At 43.9% G+C, this 18,037-nt stretch overlaps 1 protein-coding gene across 1 annotated transcript in view; it reads right to left on the bottom strand.

The window, feature by feature from the left end:
* The window catches only part of LOC141258647 (kinesin-like protein KIF28), a 195,842-nt gene extending 178,473 nt beyond the window's left edge, over positions 1-17,369 (bottom strand). Inside the window, exons 1-3 of the mRNA XM_073673600.1 lie at positions 17,313-17,369; positions 16,853-17,007; positions 14,658-14,769 (exon numbers count right to left, since the gene is read on the bottom strand). Of these exons, the coding sequence (XP_073529701.1) occupies positions 14,658-14,769; positions 16,853-17,007; positions 17,313-17,369 (324 nt within the window). The remainder of the gene's footprint in view (positions 1-14,657; positions 14,770-16,852; positions 17,008-17,312) is intronic.
* Between the last annotated feature and the right edge of the window lie 668 nt (positions 17,370-18,037).

The raw sequence follows: 18,037 nt of genomic DNA, 5'->3' as shown, positions 1-18,037 counted from the left end.
ATGGGACATTAATTTTTATTTTTCTGATCACTGATCTGATGTAATGTAATAGACATATATTACATTACATGAGATCTTCGCTGACTGTTTCACAGTCAGAGTCACCGCCAGTTGATGCGGTCCATGCGTCGGAAGTAATGGGGCCACAACCGGAAGTGACGTATCGGCCGCACAGGACCGTGGCTTAATATAAAAAGGTTATACGCTGTCTATGAGATGCGCCGCACGCCAGAACTGGCGACAGACTTTGACACACCAACATTTAACTCCCCTGATGATCCACTTATGTTAGGAAACGCGTCGGGAATGTGTCTTTTGCACGGCTGGAGGCTGAGTATGTTAAGGAGCCCTGGTCTGTGAGCTGATGAGAACACTGGAGGTTACTGACATCAAAGTGGTGAGACTGTTCCATTGCTATAGTGACTCTCTTAATTAACCATTATATGTCATACTCAGTTTGTTACTTCTCTCAACTGGTTTATTTCTATTGATCACCCATCTGTTAGTGAATTCGGTGGGTTAGTTGTTGATTAAGATTTACCTGTGTCATTCAACACTCCTAATACTTAGTGAGGTGTATGTCCTATGACAGGTTGGCAAATAGTCCTTGCACTCATGGTCCCTGTGACCTTTTTATGAAGTCTCTGAGTTATTTTAGCTGTATTAATAAAAGTTATATTTTAACTATTCTCACCACTTTCTTGCTGTATTCCAGAGGGAGGAGTTCTGCACACAGGAGCTCCTGCAGCTGGCAAAAGAACGGCGCACCCGGCGGGTGCGCTGGTAACAGATGGAGGCCAGGAACAAGGCCGCCAAAGCCCAAGTCCGTCAAACGGAGTCCGTCCGGCCTAGTCCCTGTGCGGAGGGACTAATAGTCAAGTTTGATTTAGAAGCCGGATGGGGCTTTATCCATGACCCGCAGTTCGACAGAGACATTTTTGTCAATCAGCGGGATGTCGAGCCCCACCTGGAACAGGGCCATCCCGACCGAAACTTGTACCCTGGTGACCGTATCACCTACACCAGGCACCACGGGGAACATGGGTGGTATGCCCTCCAAGTGCATAGAGTGGTCGAGGAGGAGGAGGACATGCCCCAGCAGCCTGAGGCTGATGACCCGGCTGGGTCAGTCGGCAAGAACCAGGCCTACCCCCGGCGGGGACACCACCACTAAACTAAAAGTGAGTGGACACTCTCTGTACAGTAGTCACCTGTAAGGGTACATCAAGAAAGTTTAGGAGTTAAAACTTTTTTTTTTTTTGTGTGAACTAAAAAATAATTATGTGTGCATTTAGTTACCCATGAGGGTATAAAGACTACAGGCTGAGGACTGTGAGCAGCCAAAAACTTTCCCCTGTAAATAGTTGCACTTCTTAAAGTGCTCCTTATTGGTTTTATATACACAACCACAGACCTCAGAACAAAAACCCGTTTGGCATGGCCGAAGACGTGGTCCAATACCTGGATCACCAATGCCCTGCAGCCACGCCCAGGGCCTACGTTGAGGGTTTTCGGACGGGTTCCTCATGCTGCTCAAAATTACACCTTTACCAGTGAGATGGACACCCTGTTATTGATCTCATCACAATTTGCTTTGAAAATGCTGAAAATGTTTTATCTGTGAAAAATATGTTTATGCAAGTGAAAAGAGTTTTATTGAGAAAGTTTTATAATGTTTTGATAAACAAAACCTGTAACGTTCAAGTAATGTGCCTCCCATAAAGGGAAGAAAGAGTTTGTTTATAATCTTCTATGAGAATGCATTCTAAAAAAATGCATGTCTGTAATATACCGTGTTTTACTATGTTCCAGCCCGCGGACGTGCTGTGTTTTGCCGGGGGGGAATGTGGCGCCCCTGGGGGTTCAGTCGCCACAGAGGTACTGCACCTCACCCAGAGGTGTGGCATCTCCTTCTCTCAGGTAAGGATGGAGTACTGCCCGGGACCCAACACCTGCACTCAACACTACACTACTCCAGGCCGGCTGGAAGGGCATTATGCACTTCATTTGCTGCCCCGTCCCTGGCTGGAGTGGGGGGAACCAAAAGTGAGGGGGAACCAGAAGTGGGTGTGGGTGGAGGACGCAGAACAGGGGAGCACTTGAATAGTAGGTGTATATAAAGGGGAGCCATCTTAGAGTGTGAGTTCAGTCAGTGTGTAGTAAGGAGAGAGAGGAGGGGAGCAGAGTCTCTTCAGGAGCTCTGCTCCATAACTGGGGCCTAGTAAGAGAGGCCCAGGAGGGGAGCAGAGGAGAAAGGCTCCGGTAACTGAAGGGATCCCAGGGGGTACGGTGAGTGCAGGATGGCACCCGTACGCCCGAATCTGCCAAGAGTCAGAGGGATCAGGCCGCAAGAAGGGAACCGGTCCCTGGACCAGCCGTGTTACTCCAGGTCTCAGCTGGAAAAACTGGAGGCTTCTGCACTTCCATGGCGCAGTTGCCACAACCTCACCCTAGCCGCCGTGAAGGGCACCAAGTAGGTCTGGGAACTCCAGGTTGCCCAGAGGGATCTCAGAGTACCCGATTGGGACTTTGTGTGGGGAGCGTAGGGCAGGAGGGAGAAGACCCTGCGCAGGAAGTCGGTCAAGGAAGGAACATAAAGAAAAGGGGTCCCGTTAAGTGCATTTGATATACTTGAGGGAGTGCTGAACCCCTGCCTGGAAAACGCAGTGCGACGCAGGAGTCTGACACCTGGACAGTGTACCCGAGGAACCTAAAAAGAACTGTGAGTAAACTCGGATGACTGCACTCCACTGTCTCTGTCGGTTATTTCCATCACCCCACCGCGCCTGCACTACAACACCCAGCATCACCATCTGCACCTACACTGCCCCACCTGTTGGGAGCAGAAACATCCCAGCTGCCATCGCATCACCCCCGGAGGTCTGCAGCAGCGCTGGTAAACATTACCAGAAACCACAGGTGGCGTCACGAGACAAAAACTGTTAACAAACAACCTCTTTTAAAGAGTGACCCCAGGGTACGGGCCGGGGAGACGACTGCCATGACATCCCAAGGAGGTAAAGGCCCGGGTACCGAATCCCCCGCCCCATATCCCCCTGGGCGAGTCACATGTGTCTTGGCTACATGCTTAGGGCGGCACCAGCACTTCTTGATTCTTAATGGAACAGTGCGCGCATTCCTAATGTGTCCTCAGCCTATTGCTGTGAGGTACTGGGTACTTAAAGCACCTCCACCCATTGGGAGGTGCCTGAGCAACACTATCTTTCAGTGTTTTCTGTGCAACTGCTGAGTGGCCAAGTCCTGCCGTGTATCTACACTGTGTTCCAAATTATTATGCAAATAATATTTTCTCAGATTTTCCCAAATTACCTATATGAATTGCAGTCATTGTAATTTTCCAGTCAAATAACTATTAGAGTACAACTGAAAGGTTTTTGTACAAACTGCCTATGATAACAGTATATTTTTAAAAAAATAAAAAACTCAAACTGCACTCAAAATGCATGTTCCAAATTATTATGCACAACAGAGTTTTCAACCTTTTCATTTTAATAAAGAGCAAAAAAATGGTCATTTTTGAAATTATAAGCATTAGCAGGCTATTACAAACTGAAATCAAACAGTTTTCAACTCAAAACTTTATTCTAGGTGATGTTACATTTGCACATGGGACCCTTTGTTCAAAAGGAGCTTCTGAACTCTCTCGTCCATTGAATTTGTCAGGTTTTGGATGGTTTCTGCTTTAATTGTATTGCATGAGGACAGAATACCCTCCCAGAGCTGTTGCTTAGATGTGAACTGCCTCCCGCCATCATAGACACTCCTTTTGATGATGCTCCAGAGGTTCTCAATGGGGTTGAGGTCAGGGGAGCATGGGTGCCACACCATAAGTTTGTCCCCTTTTATGCCCATAGCAGCCAGAGATGCAGATGTGTTATGTGCAGCATGAGATGGGGCATTATCATGCATGAAAATTATCCTGCTGCAAAATGCACGGTTCTTCTTCTTGAACCATGGAAGGAAGTGCTGTTTGAGAAGCTCAACATACATTATGGAGTTCATCTTTACCCCTTCAGGGATCCTAAAAGGGCCGACAATCTCTCTCCCCATGATTCCAGCCCAAAACATTACTCCACCTTCTCCTTGTTAGCGCCGTAGCCGTGTTTGCATGGGGTGTCCATCAACCAGCCATCCTCCACTCCATCCATCTGGACCATCGAGAGGCATGCATGATAATGCCCCGTCTCATGCTGCACATAACACATCTGCGTCTCTGGCTGCTATGGGCATAAAAGGGGACAAACTTATGGTGTGGCACCCATGCTCCCCTGACCTCAACCCCATTGAGAACCTCTGGAGCATCATCAAAAGGAGTGTCTATGATGGCGGGAGGCAGTTCACGTCTAAGCAACAGCTCTGGGAGGGTATTCTGTCCTCATGCAAAACAATTAAAGCAGAAACCATCCAAAACCTGACAAATTCAATGGACGAGAGAGTTCAGAAGCTCCTTTCGAACAAGGGGTCCTATGTGCAAATGTAACATCACCTAGAATAAAGTTTGGAGTTGAAAACGGTTTGATTTCAGTTTGTAATAACCTGCTAATGCTTATAATTTCAAAAATGACCATTTTTTTGTTCTTTATTAAAATGAAAAGGATGAAAACTCTGATGTACATAATAATTTGGAACTTGCATTTTGAGTGCAGTTTGAGTTTTTTATTTTTTTTTAAATATACTGTTATCATAGGCAGTTTGTACAAAAACCTTTCAATTGTACTCTAATAGTTATTTGACTGGAAAATTACAATGACTGCAATTCATTTAGGTAATTTGGGAAAATCTGAGAAAATATTATTTGCATAATAATTTGGAACACAGTGTAGTCTGTTTCCGCCACCGTGGGGGCTGAGTACCCAGGCCTGCATCCTGAACCTTTAAATGTGACTTATCTGGTCTGTTTCCGCCACCCTGAATACTCAGGCTTGTACCTGTATCCTCTTTTTGTGTCAGTTCCTGTCTGAACTGTGTCCTTTCCCGAAACCTGTTTGCATCTATGTCTGATCTTTCTCAAAACCTACAGTGTCCGTACTAGAACCTATCTCCAATCCGTTGTCTCTGTACTTCCGTTTGTGAGTTGTGTGTCCACTCGCTACTTCATAGTAAGTACCCTGTGTGAATCTGGCTCTGTCTGTCCCATTACCCCGTCCCTGTATTTATCCTTTGTGTACTTGCTATCTTCCTGTGCTTCCCTGACCACGCCTGCGGTATTCCTGCCTTACCGCGCCTGCGGTACTCATGCCTGACGGTGCAAGCGGTATCCCTGCCTGACCATGCCTACGGTATTCATTCCTGTATTCCAGTCTGTACTGGGCCCTATCTGTTCCTATCTTCCAGTCTGTACTGGGCCCTATCCGTTTCTGTATTCCAGTCTGTACTGGGTCCTATCCGACCCTGTATTCCAGTCTGTACTGGGTCCTACCGAGCCTGTCTGTATATAAGACGTGCCCGCCAGCACCTGCCTGTCGGTATACTAGCCATGCCTGTCAGCACCCTTCTGTCTGTATACCAGCCATGCCCACCAGCACCCGCCTGTCTCTATACCAGCCGTGCCTGCCAGCACGCAGATGTCTGTATACTAGCCATGCCCGCCAGCACCCTCCTGTCTGTATACCAGTCGTGCCCACCAGCACTCACCTGTCTGTATACCAGCCATGCCCACAAGCACCTCCCAGTGCCTATCTGTATGCCATCCGGATCTGCCTGCACTTGCCAGTGCTTATCTACATACCAGCCGAACCTGCCAGTACCTGCATACCTCGTTGGGGGTCAGCAGCCGTGTGACCGAGGTCTGCCCTGGTGTAACACCTGATCCATCTTCCTCGTTCCTCTTTGGATCACGGAGTCGTCAAGCCGCCGTACATTAGAGGTCAAATTTGATGAAGCCCTTAGTCATGCCCCTCCAGGCACTCCTCGGCCCATGGCCCGTGAGACCACAATCCACTCTCACGACAGACAGTCCAGGTGTGAGCGTAACACTTATCATACTTTTTAGGGACAGAAAAACCCTCTGTAAGGGAGCAGATAACTATATGATGATAGATCCATCAAACAACAATCTTCATATCCAAGATTAGGTGACATATAAAAAGTGGATCATTCTTGTTCTTTAGCATATTTATAGCCAAACTCATTGGAGTAATTAATAGCGTACAAGGTGTGAATTGCTAATATAACAGTGGACATTAACCACTTGTGTTTGTGCTGCCTTAGAACAATCAAGAAATCCATTTTATCAACCACTAAAGTTAGTGCAAATTGATTTGCAGGTCAATTGGCCAGGTCAGGGACCTGATGGGAGCCCCTTACCAGACGGCATCACCACTCGGCTTCTCTTTTAATTAGACAGCCTGGCGTGACATCATCATTGCAGTGTGACACACATGTGACATCATGCCTTGCTGGCTAATTAAAGGAAAAGCCAAAGAAGCTGTCATGTAGGAGGTGGGTCCCAGGGCTCCCATCCAGCGACCAGGGATTACGGATGTGGCAGATGGACCAGGCCCTGCGAATTGATTTGCATCAACCACGTTACAGATCAAACATTTTACACTGATTTTCTGATCATTTACTATCCTTAGATTATACAGTTAAATAAATTAACATGGCATGGATTTAAAACATAAGTTTGGTTGCAATCAGTGTGTTTTATATTTACATTTTATCTATATAGCTGCCATTCCTTTAGTCTTTAAAACAGTTGACAAATTTTATTAATAAATTAAAGGGGTTAGCCTCTTCTTATGCAAAGTTATAATATGCTATAAACCTTTGTGTTTTTTGCCAGGAAGCTATCAACTTAAGGTGTATTTACACTAAAATATTATCACGAACGAGCTATTTTAGGAATGCTTATTTCATGATAATCTTGCAGTGTAAACAGACTTCCAATCACCCAATGAACGAGCAATGCGCTCATTCATCGGGTGAAATGATCTTTTGTGCTGCACAAAATATCATTCTTCTTGGCAGCTCTGCTATGAATATTGGCAATCTATGCGCACTAAACTATGTATTACAGTGTGCATCATTAATTTTGGTCTGCTTGTAAAAACAGGCTATTAAATGCCCATTGATTGGTAAATATTTATAGATTGGCAGTTGTTTAATGCTGCAAAACGGTTAATGAAAGCCCATATTTACCTGAGGTCTGCATTTCAAAGTCAACTGCTGCCTATCGTAATAAACATTGGACATGACAGTTTCCTCTTCCATAACAGTCAAAATTACGATAGACAAGCAATTTACTTTATGTATAACAAATTTGATATAAAAGTGGACTACCGTTTTAAAAGGGAATTCTCAAGCTGACTCTTGAGCAGCTTAGAGATATGCAATTTCCTTACATTCTCCTTACTTCTGGGTTTCTTGCAGGGTGGGCTTTTATCCTTAAGTGACAGTTCTGATGAGCAGAACTGTAATTTAGTAGAGCTATAAAACTAACACAAGTTCTGCTGTGACATTCAGCTATCACTGGTTTGTTCTGAATGGACACTGAGTGGACGCTGTTATTATATTAACACATAGAGATAACAAGGCATTTGAGCAAGCACACAGCTCCGGACAATGAGAGCAGTGATTAGGGGAACTAATGTGGGAGAAGTCAATGCTGTGGGCTGGTGATTTTGCAAGATTTATAAAAACAGCTCTTCAGGAGCTGAGAGGGAGGGAGGTGAACAGCTAATAGTTGTATAGAAATCAATGGTCTGGAGAGAGTCTGGCATGTTAGGTGTTAACTTCTCTTCTGAAATGTATCTACTACCCACTCTCAACCAGAGTTTGGGCAGACACTAATAGGCGAGCTCTATGTAAGGGCACAGTCAGACGGCTGTAAAACACGGACAAAGATCACATCACAATGCTTGGACTGGCCGGCTCCTCTCCTGACCCGAGCGTGACAGGAGAGGTGATGGCCATTCTGAGCATTGCGATGCGATCGTCATCCGCAAGAAAGATAAATATTTTCACAGTATGAGAACGACGGCAGATACAAAAAGAAAGTCAATGGTAAACTTGCTTATTTTCATGCTGTCTAATTTAAGCAAATTAATATCTTGAGAATACCCATTTAAAGAACCTATTTTATGAATGACTTTTAGGGTATATGCGCACGATGCAGATTTGAAGCAGAAATGTACTGAGCGTTTTTGTCTCTCCTTGCCAGGAAAAACGCATGCGATTTTTACATGTGTTTTTTGAAGCGTTTTTGAGCATCAATGAATGATTTTTGGAGCTAAATAAAGTTGGTGGGGCATTGCTTAAGCCCTTGGATTACCATAAGAACTAAGGTGAGTATACTGGTTCATTTAAATGATTAAAGAATGGGTCTGTTGTATTTCAAATAAAGTGTTTACACTGTGTCTGTGTGTTTCTTTACTTTGTTTTGTTATGAAAATGTCTGATTGACACCTTGACATCACCAAAGAAAAAAGCTGGGTGTCAGCTAGTCCCATTCACCCAATCTTCATTAGCATTTTTATTCACGTAATTTATGCGACTGCTGTGAGCTGCTTTTTTTAGCCTGGGAATGTGCCACTAGGCAAACATTTTCCCTGGCCATAATTAACATCTCACAGCTGGTTCGTTAGCCCCTACGTTCCCCCTCCCAGATCAGAACTCAGCAGTGCTTTGGGCACAACGTATTTATGCCTCACCTTTGTTGCTGGTAAATGTGAATCCACCTCATATAATGACACTTCAATCGGTCAAAATCTGCAGTGGAGACTAGCGTGTCTGCTACAAGTTGACATGCTGCGGGTGAGTTTGGGTACGTGGCCACGGTCAGGAGCTTGTTTATATGCTTGTTTATACAGCGTCAAACCCGCAGCGTTTAGATGTTACAGCATAGTGGACGGGATCTCTAGAAATCCCATGTCCGCTACGCGTGCATCTAAGCTATGAATCACCTGCAGACACTGACAGGCAGCGTGTCTTTCAGGACCGCAACATGTCAAATTCTCTTGTGGAGTCTCCGCAACAGAAATTTGACCACTAGAATGTATAGAATATGGTAAATCCGCATGGTTCAGTGAACACATGTGGATTTACCTGCATTCAGTAGAATGCAATGTTTTGGACACAGAAAAAATTTGCATACAAAGCGGTGCTACGTCTAAATTATTACACATCTTAAAATTATAAAACAAAATTGGCGTGGGATCCCACGTCATTTTTATAACCAGCAGAGGGAAAGCCGACTGCTGGGAGATGATATTATTAGCCGTGGAAGAGACCATTAGCCAAAAATGTTCCATGGCTATTAATATCAGCCCACAGTTGTTTGTTTAGCATTTACTGGCTAGATTACAGAGGGACCCCAGAAAAAAATTGACGTGGGGTCCCCCTATAAAATCTAGCCAGCAAAGGCTGAACTAGACAGCTGCGGGCTGATATTAATAGCCATGGAAGGGGCCATAAATACTAGCCCCCTCCGTGGCTATTAATATCACCCCTCAGCAGTCCCAGTAATGGGGCATCCATAAGATGCGCCAAATCTGGGACTTAGCCTCGCTCTTCCACACTGCCCTGTAGCGGTGGCAGGGGGTAATGGGGTTGGGGTTCACGTCAGCCTTGTATTGGTGGCTGGCGTGAAGCCCAGGTTAGTAATGGAGGGCGTCTATAAGACGCCCCCATTACTAACCGCATGGTAAAATGGTCGCCGCTTCTTCAATAAAAGACACGGCCAGAATAAAGTATTTTAATGAAATAAAACACACACGGTTCTACAAATTTTTTTATTACATGCCTCCGCGAAGCCCTCGATTTCCTGAAAAAAACGTAAAAAAACAAACAACAATATTCCTAACCTGTCCTCCATCAACGACACAGTCCACGATCACCACTGTCCCACGACGATTCGGATCATTTCTACAGCCGTGACATCAGAAATCACTGATATCACAGCTGTAGAATATAGCACTGTATACTGACAGGGGTGTAAAATCACCCCTCTCAGTATACAGTGCTGCAGGGGGTCACTGGGGTTCATCAGCTGAAGATAAGCTGATGAGCCCCGGTGAGCTAGAGACCGTGGGAACCTTCTTGTGAAGGTTCCCACGGTAAGCATCAGCTGATCGGTCATGAGACCGATCAGCTGATTACCGGCTTCAGCAATCAGCTGATGGTCACGTGACCATCAGCTGATTGCTGCCGGTACTGATCAGCTGATGGTCACGTGACCATCAGGTGATTGCTGACGTCACTGATCAGCTGATGGTTGCGTGACCATCAGGTGATCAGTGACGTCACCGCGGGTACACGGAAGTACACTGGAAGTACTCGGCGGGACGCGAGCCCATGCCCCGCAGGGTACCGCGAGCCGCCGAAAAGACGATATCGCAGAGGACGACACCGGGGCCCACCAGACAGGTGAGTATAAAGGTTTTTTTTTAATTTTTACTTTTTTGTACTTTTTTAACTGCCGCTGGCACATGGGCTGGGAGGAACAGGCTGCTGCTTCTCCCATGCATGTTGCTCTCGCTGTTATCAGCCAGAGCAGCGGTCGGATGAGAGAAGTAGCAACCTCCTCTCCCGACCCAGGCACCAGCCGTGGCGCGATTCCAGCGTGATTTTGCGCCTATTGTTTACATTGAAACGCAGCAATATATACCCGCATGTACAGTACAGACCAAAAGTTTGAACACACCTTCTCATTTAAAGATTTTTCTGTATTTTCATGAATTAACACATGTGGAATTATATACTTAACAAAAAAGTGTGAAACAACTGAAAATATGTCTTATATTCTAGGTTCTTCAAAGTAGCCACCTTTTGCTTTGATGACTGCTTTGCACACTCTTGGCATTCTCTTGATGAGCTTCAAGAAGTAGTCACCGGGAATGGTCTTCCAACAATCTTGAAGGAGTTCCCAGAGATGCTTAGCACTTGTTGGCCCTTTTGCCTTCACTCTGCGGTCCAGCTCACCTCAAACCATCTCAATTGGGTTCATGTCTGGTGACGGTGGAGGCCAGGTCATCTGGCGTAGCACCCCATTACTCTCCTTCTTGGTCAAATAGCCCTTACACAGCCTGGAAGTGGGTTTGGGGTCATTGTCCTGTTGAAAAATAAATGATAGTCCAACTAAACGCAAACCGGATGGAATAGCATGCCGCTGCAAGATGCTGTGGTAGCCATGCTGGTTCAGTATGCCTTCAATTTTGAATAAATCCCCAACAGTGTCACCAGCAAAGCACCCCCACACCATCACACCTCCTCCTCCATGCTTCACGGTGGGAACCAGGCATGTAGAGTCCATCCGTTCACCTTTTCTGCGTCGCACAAAGACACGGTGGTTGGAACCAAAGATCTCAAATTTGGACTCATCAGACCAAAGCACAGATTTCCACTGGTCTAATGTCCATTCCTTGTGTTCTTTAGCCCAAACAAGTCTCTTCTGGTTGTTGCCTGTCCTTAGCAGTGGTTTCCTAGCAGCTATTTTACCATGAAGGCCTGCTGCACAAAGTCTCCTCTTAACAGTTGTTGTAGAGATGTGTCTGCTGCTAGAACTCTGTGTGGCATTGACCTGGTCTCTAATCTGAGCTACTGCTAACCTGCGATTTCTGAGGCTGGTGACTCGGATAAACTTATCCTCAGAAGCAGAGGTGACTCTTGGCCTTCCTTTCCTGGGGCGGTCCTCAATGTGAGCCAGTTTCTTTGTAGCGCTTGATGGTTTTTGCAACTGTACTTGGGGACACTTTCAAAGTTTGCCCAATTTTTCGCACTGACTGACCTTCATTTCTTAAAGTAATGATGGCCACTCGTTTTTCTTTACTTAGCTGCTTTTTCCTTGCCATAATACAAATTCTAACAGTCTATTCAGTAGGACTATCTGCTGTGTATCCACCAGACTTCTGCACAACACAACTGATGGTCCCAACCCAATTTATAAGGCAAGAAATCCCACTTATTAAACCTGACAGGGCACACCTGTGAAGTGAAGACCATTTCCGGTGACTACCTCTTGAAGCTCATCAAGAGAATGCCAAGAGTGTGCAAAGCAGTCATCAAAGCAAAAGGTGGCTACTTTGAAGAACATAGAATATAAGACATATTTTCAGTTGTTTCACACCTTTTTGTTAAGTATATAACTCCACATGTGTTAATTCATAGTTTTGATGCCTTCAGTGTAAATGTACAATTTTCATAGTCATGAAAATACAGAAAAATCTTTAAATGAGAAGGTGTGTCCAAACTTTTGGTCTGTACTGTATATACAGTTAGGTCCATATATATTTGGACAGAGACAACATTTTTCTAATTTTGGTTCTAGACATTACCACAATGAATTTTAAACAAAACAATTTAGATGCAGTTGAAGTTCAGACTTTCAGCTTTCATTTGAGGGTATCCACATTAAAATTGGATAAAGGGTTTAGGAGTTTCAGCTCCTTAACATGTGCCACCCTGTTTTTAAAGGGACCAAAAGTAATTGGACAGATGAAATAATTGTAAATAAAATGTTCATTTCTAGTACTTGGTTGAAAACCCTTTGTTGCAATGACTGCCTGAAGTCTTGAACTCATGGACATCACCAGACGCTGTGTTTCCTCCTTTTTGATGCTCTGCCAGGCCTTCACTGCGGTGGTTTTCAGATGCTGTTTGTTTGTGGGCCTTTCTGTCTGAAGTTTAGTCTTTAACAAGTGAAATGCATGCTCAATTTAGTTGAGATCAGGTGACTGACTTGGCCATTCAAGAATATTCCACTTCTTTGCTTTAATAAACTCCTGGGTTTCTTTGGCTTTATGTTTTGGGTCATTGTCCATCTGTAGTATGAAACGACGACCAATCAGTTTGGCTGCATTTGGCTGGATCTGAGCACACAGTATGGCTCTAAATACATCAGAATTCATTCGGCTGCTTCTGTCCTGTGTCACATCATCAATAAACACTAGTGACCCAGTGCCACTGACAGCCATGCATGCCCAAGCCATCACACTGCCTCCGCCGTGTTTTACAGATGATGTGGTATGCTTTGGATCATGAGCTGTACCACGCCTTCCCCATACTTTTCTCTTTCCATCATTCAGGTAGAGGTTGATCTTGGTTTCATCTGTCCAAAGAATGTTCTTCCAGAACTGTGCTGGCTTTTTTAGATGTTTTTTAGCAAAGTCCAGTCTAGCCTTTTTATTCTTGATGCTTATGAGTGGCTTGCACCGTGCAGTGAACCCTCTGTATTTACTTTCATGCAGTCTTCTCTTTATGGTAGATTTGGATATTGATACGCCTACCTCCTGGAGAGTGTTGTTCACTTGGTTGGCTGTTGTGAAGGGGTTTCTCTTCACCATGGAGATTATTCTGCGATCATCCACCACTGTTGTCTTCCGTGGGCGCCCAGGTCTTTTTGCATTGATGAGTTCACCAGTGCTTTCTTTCTTTCTCAGGATGTACCAAACTGTAGATTTTGCCACTCCTAATATTGTAGCAATTTCTCAGATGGTTTTTTTTCTGTTTTTGCAGCTTAAGGATGGCTTGTTTCACCTGCATGGAGAGCTCCTTTGACCGCATGTTTACTTCACAGCAAAACCTTCCAAATGCAAGCACCACACCTCAAATCAACTCCAGGCCTTTTATCTGCTTAATTGAGAATGACTTAACGAAGGGATTGCCCACAGCTGTCCATGAAATAGCCTTGGAGTCAATTGTCCAATTACTTTTGGTCCCTTTAAAAACAGGGTGGCGCATGTTAAGGAGCTGAAACTCCTAAACCCTTCATCCAATTTTAATGTGGATTCCCTCAAATGAAAGCTGAAAGTCTGAACTTCAACTGCATCTGAATTGTTTTGTTTAAAATTCATTGTGGTAACGTCTAGAACCAGAATTAGAAAAATGTTGTCTCTATCCAAATATATATGGACCTAACTGTATATTATACATGCGGGTTTGCTGCGATTCAATGCACGTCAATGGGTGCAATTTCAGTTTCGTTGTGCTGCGGTTTGTGCCGCAATGATAATCCGCAGCGGAAATTTCCGCATCATGTGCATAGCACATGGCAGACCTCTTCCCTAGTGATTTTAATGCGTTTCCGCGGTGGAATAACCGCCGTGGAAATGCATTAAAACCGCATCGTGTGCACTCAGCTTAAATTGGTTGTGCTGCAGTTTGTGCCCCAATGATAATCCGCAGCAGAAATTTCCGCATCATGAGCACAGCACATATGGATTATCATAAGTATATATGGCAGACCTCTTACCTAGAGATTTTAATGCGTTTCTGTGGTGGAATAACCGTGTGCACTCAGCCTTACAATATCTATACCAAAATATAATATGGGACTTAATTTTATATTATTGTCTTGCAAATTCATCATTCTGATATGTACAATGTACATTAATGATTTGACAGTTTCCAATGTGCAAAATCGCCTACTTTTTTTATTTATTAATCTATTGATAGTGTGAATACAATGTAACTCTAGTCAAAGATAGCGTTTTTCCAATGTACTAATACAGAATAAAAATTAAACAAAAAAACATTTAATACATAGAATAATTGTTATGTTTGCTCAATATCAGCACTGCAATACCCACAACTATGATTATGTCGTTTCTGCATTACTATCTTTATGTGTGCAAACTGTCTATCGTGATAGGTTAGCATGCTAACATCTTGATATAAACCCATATTTATAAAAACTGTACCATAACAGTCCTGCTATTTCCTCCCAGAGCAGACTGCAGAAGTTTTGTCAGCACAGAATCTCTATATGGAATATGTAGAACTTTCTTGCCCATTGCAACTTCAGCAAGTGCACTGAAAGATCAAAGACATAATATTGGCAAGCAGGTTTGTGTTAAAGTAGATTTGTCACTAGTTTTACAATATAAACTCTATGTATTATTAAATAGATCTTTTTGGCTTGATTAGACTGGTGTATTTACTTTAAATATCCATGTCAGAATGGCTGCATTATCCTGAGATTAAGATGAGCGTTTTATGTCTCCAGCTACAGAATGAAGTAACATGAGTTCAATGTAGCACATCAATAGCACATGATTTTTTTTATTGTTAAATGTTATAAAAACTAGTGTCAAATGAAGGGAGGATATCCCAGCAATTCCACCTGACATCTCCTTTCATTTGACACTGGTTTTTATTACATTTAACTCTAAAAAAATACAGTACTGTATCTATATACAGTATATACACTGCTCAAAAAAAATAAAGGGAACACTCAAATAATGCATCCTAGATCTGAATGAATGAAATATTCTCATTGAATACTTTGTTCTGTACAAAGTTGAATGTGCTGACAACAAAATCACACAAAAATCATCAATGGAAATCAAATTTATTAACCAATGGAGGCCTGGATTTGGAGTCACCCCCAAAATTAAAGTGGAAAACACACTATAGGATGATCCAACTTTGATGTAATGTCCTTAAAACAAGTGAAAATGAGGCTCAGTATTGTGTGTGGCCTCCCCGTATCTGTATGACCTCCCTACAACGCCTGAGCATGCTCCTGATGAGGTTGCGGATGGTCTCCTGTGGGATCTCCTCCCAGACCTGGACTAAAGCATCCGCCAACTCCTGGACAGTCTGTGGTGCAACGTGACGTTGGTGGATGGAGCGAGACATGATGTCCCAGATGTGCTCAATCGGATTCAGGTCTGGGGAACGGGCGGGCCAGTCCATAGCTTCAATGCCTTCATCTTGCAGGAACTGCTGACACACTCCAGCCACATGAGGTCTGGCATTGTCCTGCACTAGGAGGAACCCAGGACCAACCGCACCAGCATATGGTCTCACAAGGGGTCTGAGGATCTCATCTCGGTACCTAATGGCAGTCAGGCTACCTCTGGCGAGCACATGGAGGGCTGTGTGGCCCTCCAAAGAAATGCCACCCCACACCATTACTGACCCACTGCAAAACCGGTCATGCTGAAGGATGTTGCAGGCAGCAGATCGCTCTCTACGGCGTCTCCAGACTCTGTCACGTCTGTCACATGTGCTCAGTGTGAACCTGATTTCATCTGTGAAGAGCACAGGGCGCCAGTGCTGACTTTGCCAATCCTGGTGTTCTGTGGCAAATGCCAAGCGTCCCGCACGGTGTTGGGCTGTGAGCACAACCCCCATCTGTGGACATCGGGCCCTCATACCACCCTCATGGAGTCGGTTTCTAACCATTTGTGCAGACACATGCACATTTATGGCCTGCTGGAGGTCATTTTGCAGGGCTCTGGCAGTGCTCCTCCTGTTCCTCCTTGCACAAAGGCGGAGGTAGCGGTCCTGCTGCTGGGTTGTTGCCCTCCTACGCCCCCCTCTACATCTCCTGGTGTATTGGCTTGTCTCCTGGTAGCGCCTCCAGCCTCTGGACACTACGCTGACAGACACAGCAAACCTTCTTGCCACAGCTCGCATTGATGTGCCATCCTGGATGAGCTGCACTAACTGAGCAACTTCTGTGGGTTGTAGAGTCCGTCTCATGCTACCACGAGTGTGAAAGCACAACCAACATTCCAAAGTGACCAAAACATCAGCCAGAAAGCATTGGTACTGAGATGTGGTCTGTGGTCCCCATGTGCAGAACCACTCCTTTATTGAGTGTGTCTTGATAATTGCCAATAATTTCCATCTATTGTCTATTCCATTTGCACAACAGCATGTGAAATTGATTGTCAATCAGTGTTGCTTCCTAAGTGGACAGTTTGATTTCACAGAAGTTTGATTTACTTGGAGTTATATTCTGTTGTTTAATTGTTCCCTTTATTTTTTTTGAGCAGTGTATATAAGTATATACGTGCATATATTATTTATTTACTTATTTTTGCAAATGTTTGATAAGTGGCTGGTGCAACTTTCCAGAAATTCTTACTTTTACAGTATACTGTACCTGATAACATTTCCTAGGGTAGTTAAACTGAGGTTAACACAAGCTCCTTCCTTTAGGCGATCTCCTTCGGAACCAGATGACTTTTGTCGTTCACTGCCGGCAAGATCCACCAAGTTTATAACTGATTGTTTAGTAATATCATCATCTAAAAAAAGCTACGGCATACAAAAACAACAGAACAGTTCTTTAGAAAACAGAAAGAAACATTTTAAGTTGCACTAGTATGTCAGGGTTGCTCCTCTTTAAGAAACAGTCAGAATATGCTTCTTGGTTACAGGAGAATTGATTCCAGGTCTGGAAACTGTGCAATACACCATGAATTTACTGAACCAAAAGTTATATTACACCCAAATTGACCATCAGCTTTACACCTCCTACAGTGCCACTTGGTCTCCAGAAAGTTATTATCTGACCTGCCAAAGAGTTTTTTATGTGGTTTCACCAGCATATTAGTACTTGCCTTGCATCTCTGAAGATTCTTCAGGCCTCTACACTTACTACCTTTCATGAATTTCATTTTCAAGCTCCCATGGCTGGGTATGTTATCCAATACTCTGCTCTATGTAAACACAATTCCAGACTCAGAAGTGGTCTACACAGTCTACACTGACCCAGTAATGGCTCCCTAACTTACAGAGGTTGTCCACTACAATAAATAATACCCCCATTGATTGAAACATTGGAAAGAGGTATTTTTGTAAATAACTCTTGTGCACTTCTATTGAGAGTGAATATATAATATTATAATATGACCATTACCTCTACATAACAAAACACACTGCACAAAGACCAATAATACACCTCCACTACATAATGACTAAAATATATTAAGCTGTAATTAATAGAGATGAGCGATCATTAAAATGCTCGGATGTTCGTTACTCAGACCGAGCAATTCCTAATGCTTGGGTGCTCGTTTCGAGTAATGAGTATAATGGGAGTTATTGGGAAATCTGAGCATTTTTCCAGCAAACCAGACAAGGAGGTCTGGGGGGAAGTGAAAATGTTCAAATGGATGGAAAAAGTGATGAATGGAAGGAGAACAGCATGGGGAAGACCTCTGGAAACTTCTCTGACTCCCAGATCGCTGCTGAGAACAATGGTGTCACACTTTTACAACACTTTAAGGACTGACAATAAAACATTTAAAATCTACAAAAAAATTCAGTTTACAGGGAAAAAAAT

The sequence above is a fragment of the Phyllobates terribilis genome, unplaced genomic scaffold, assembly GCF_046119375.1.
Source record: "Phyllobates terribilis strain yellow unplaced genomic scaffold, ASM4611937v1 Scaffold_3__8_contigs__length_932513732, whole genome shotgun sequence".
NCBI lineage: Eukaryota > Metazoa > Chordata > Amphibia > Anura > Dendrobatidae > Phyllobates > Phyllobates terribilis.
Note: the sequence above shows the minus strand (reverse complement) of the source record. Positions and strands in the feature narration are given on the sequence as shown.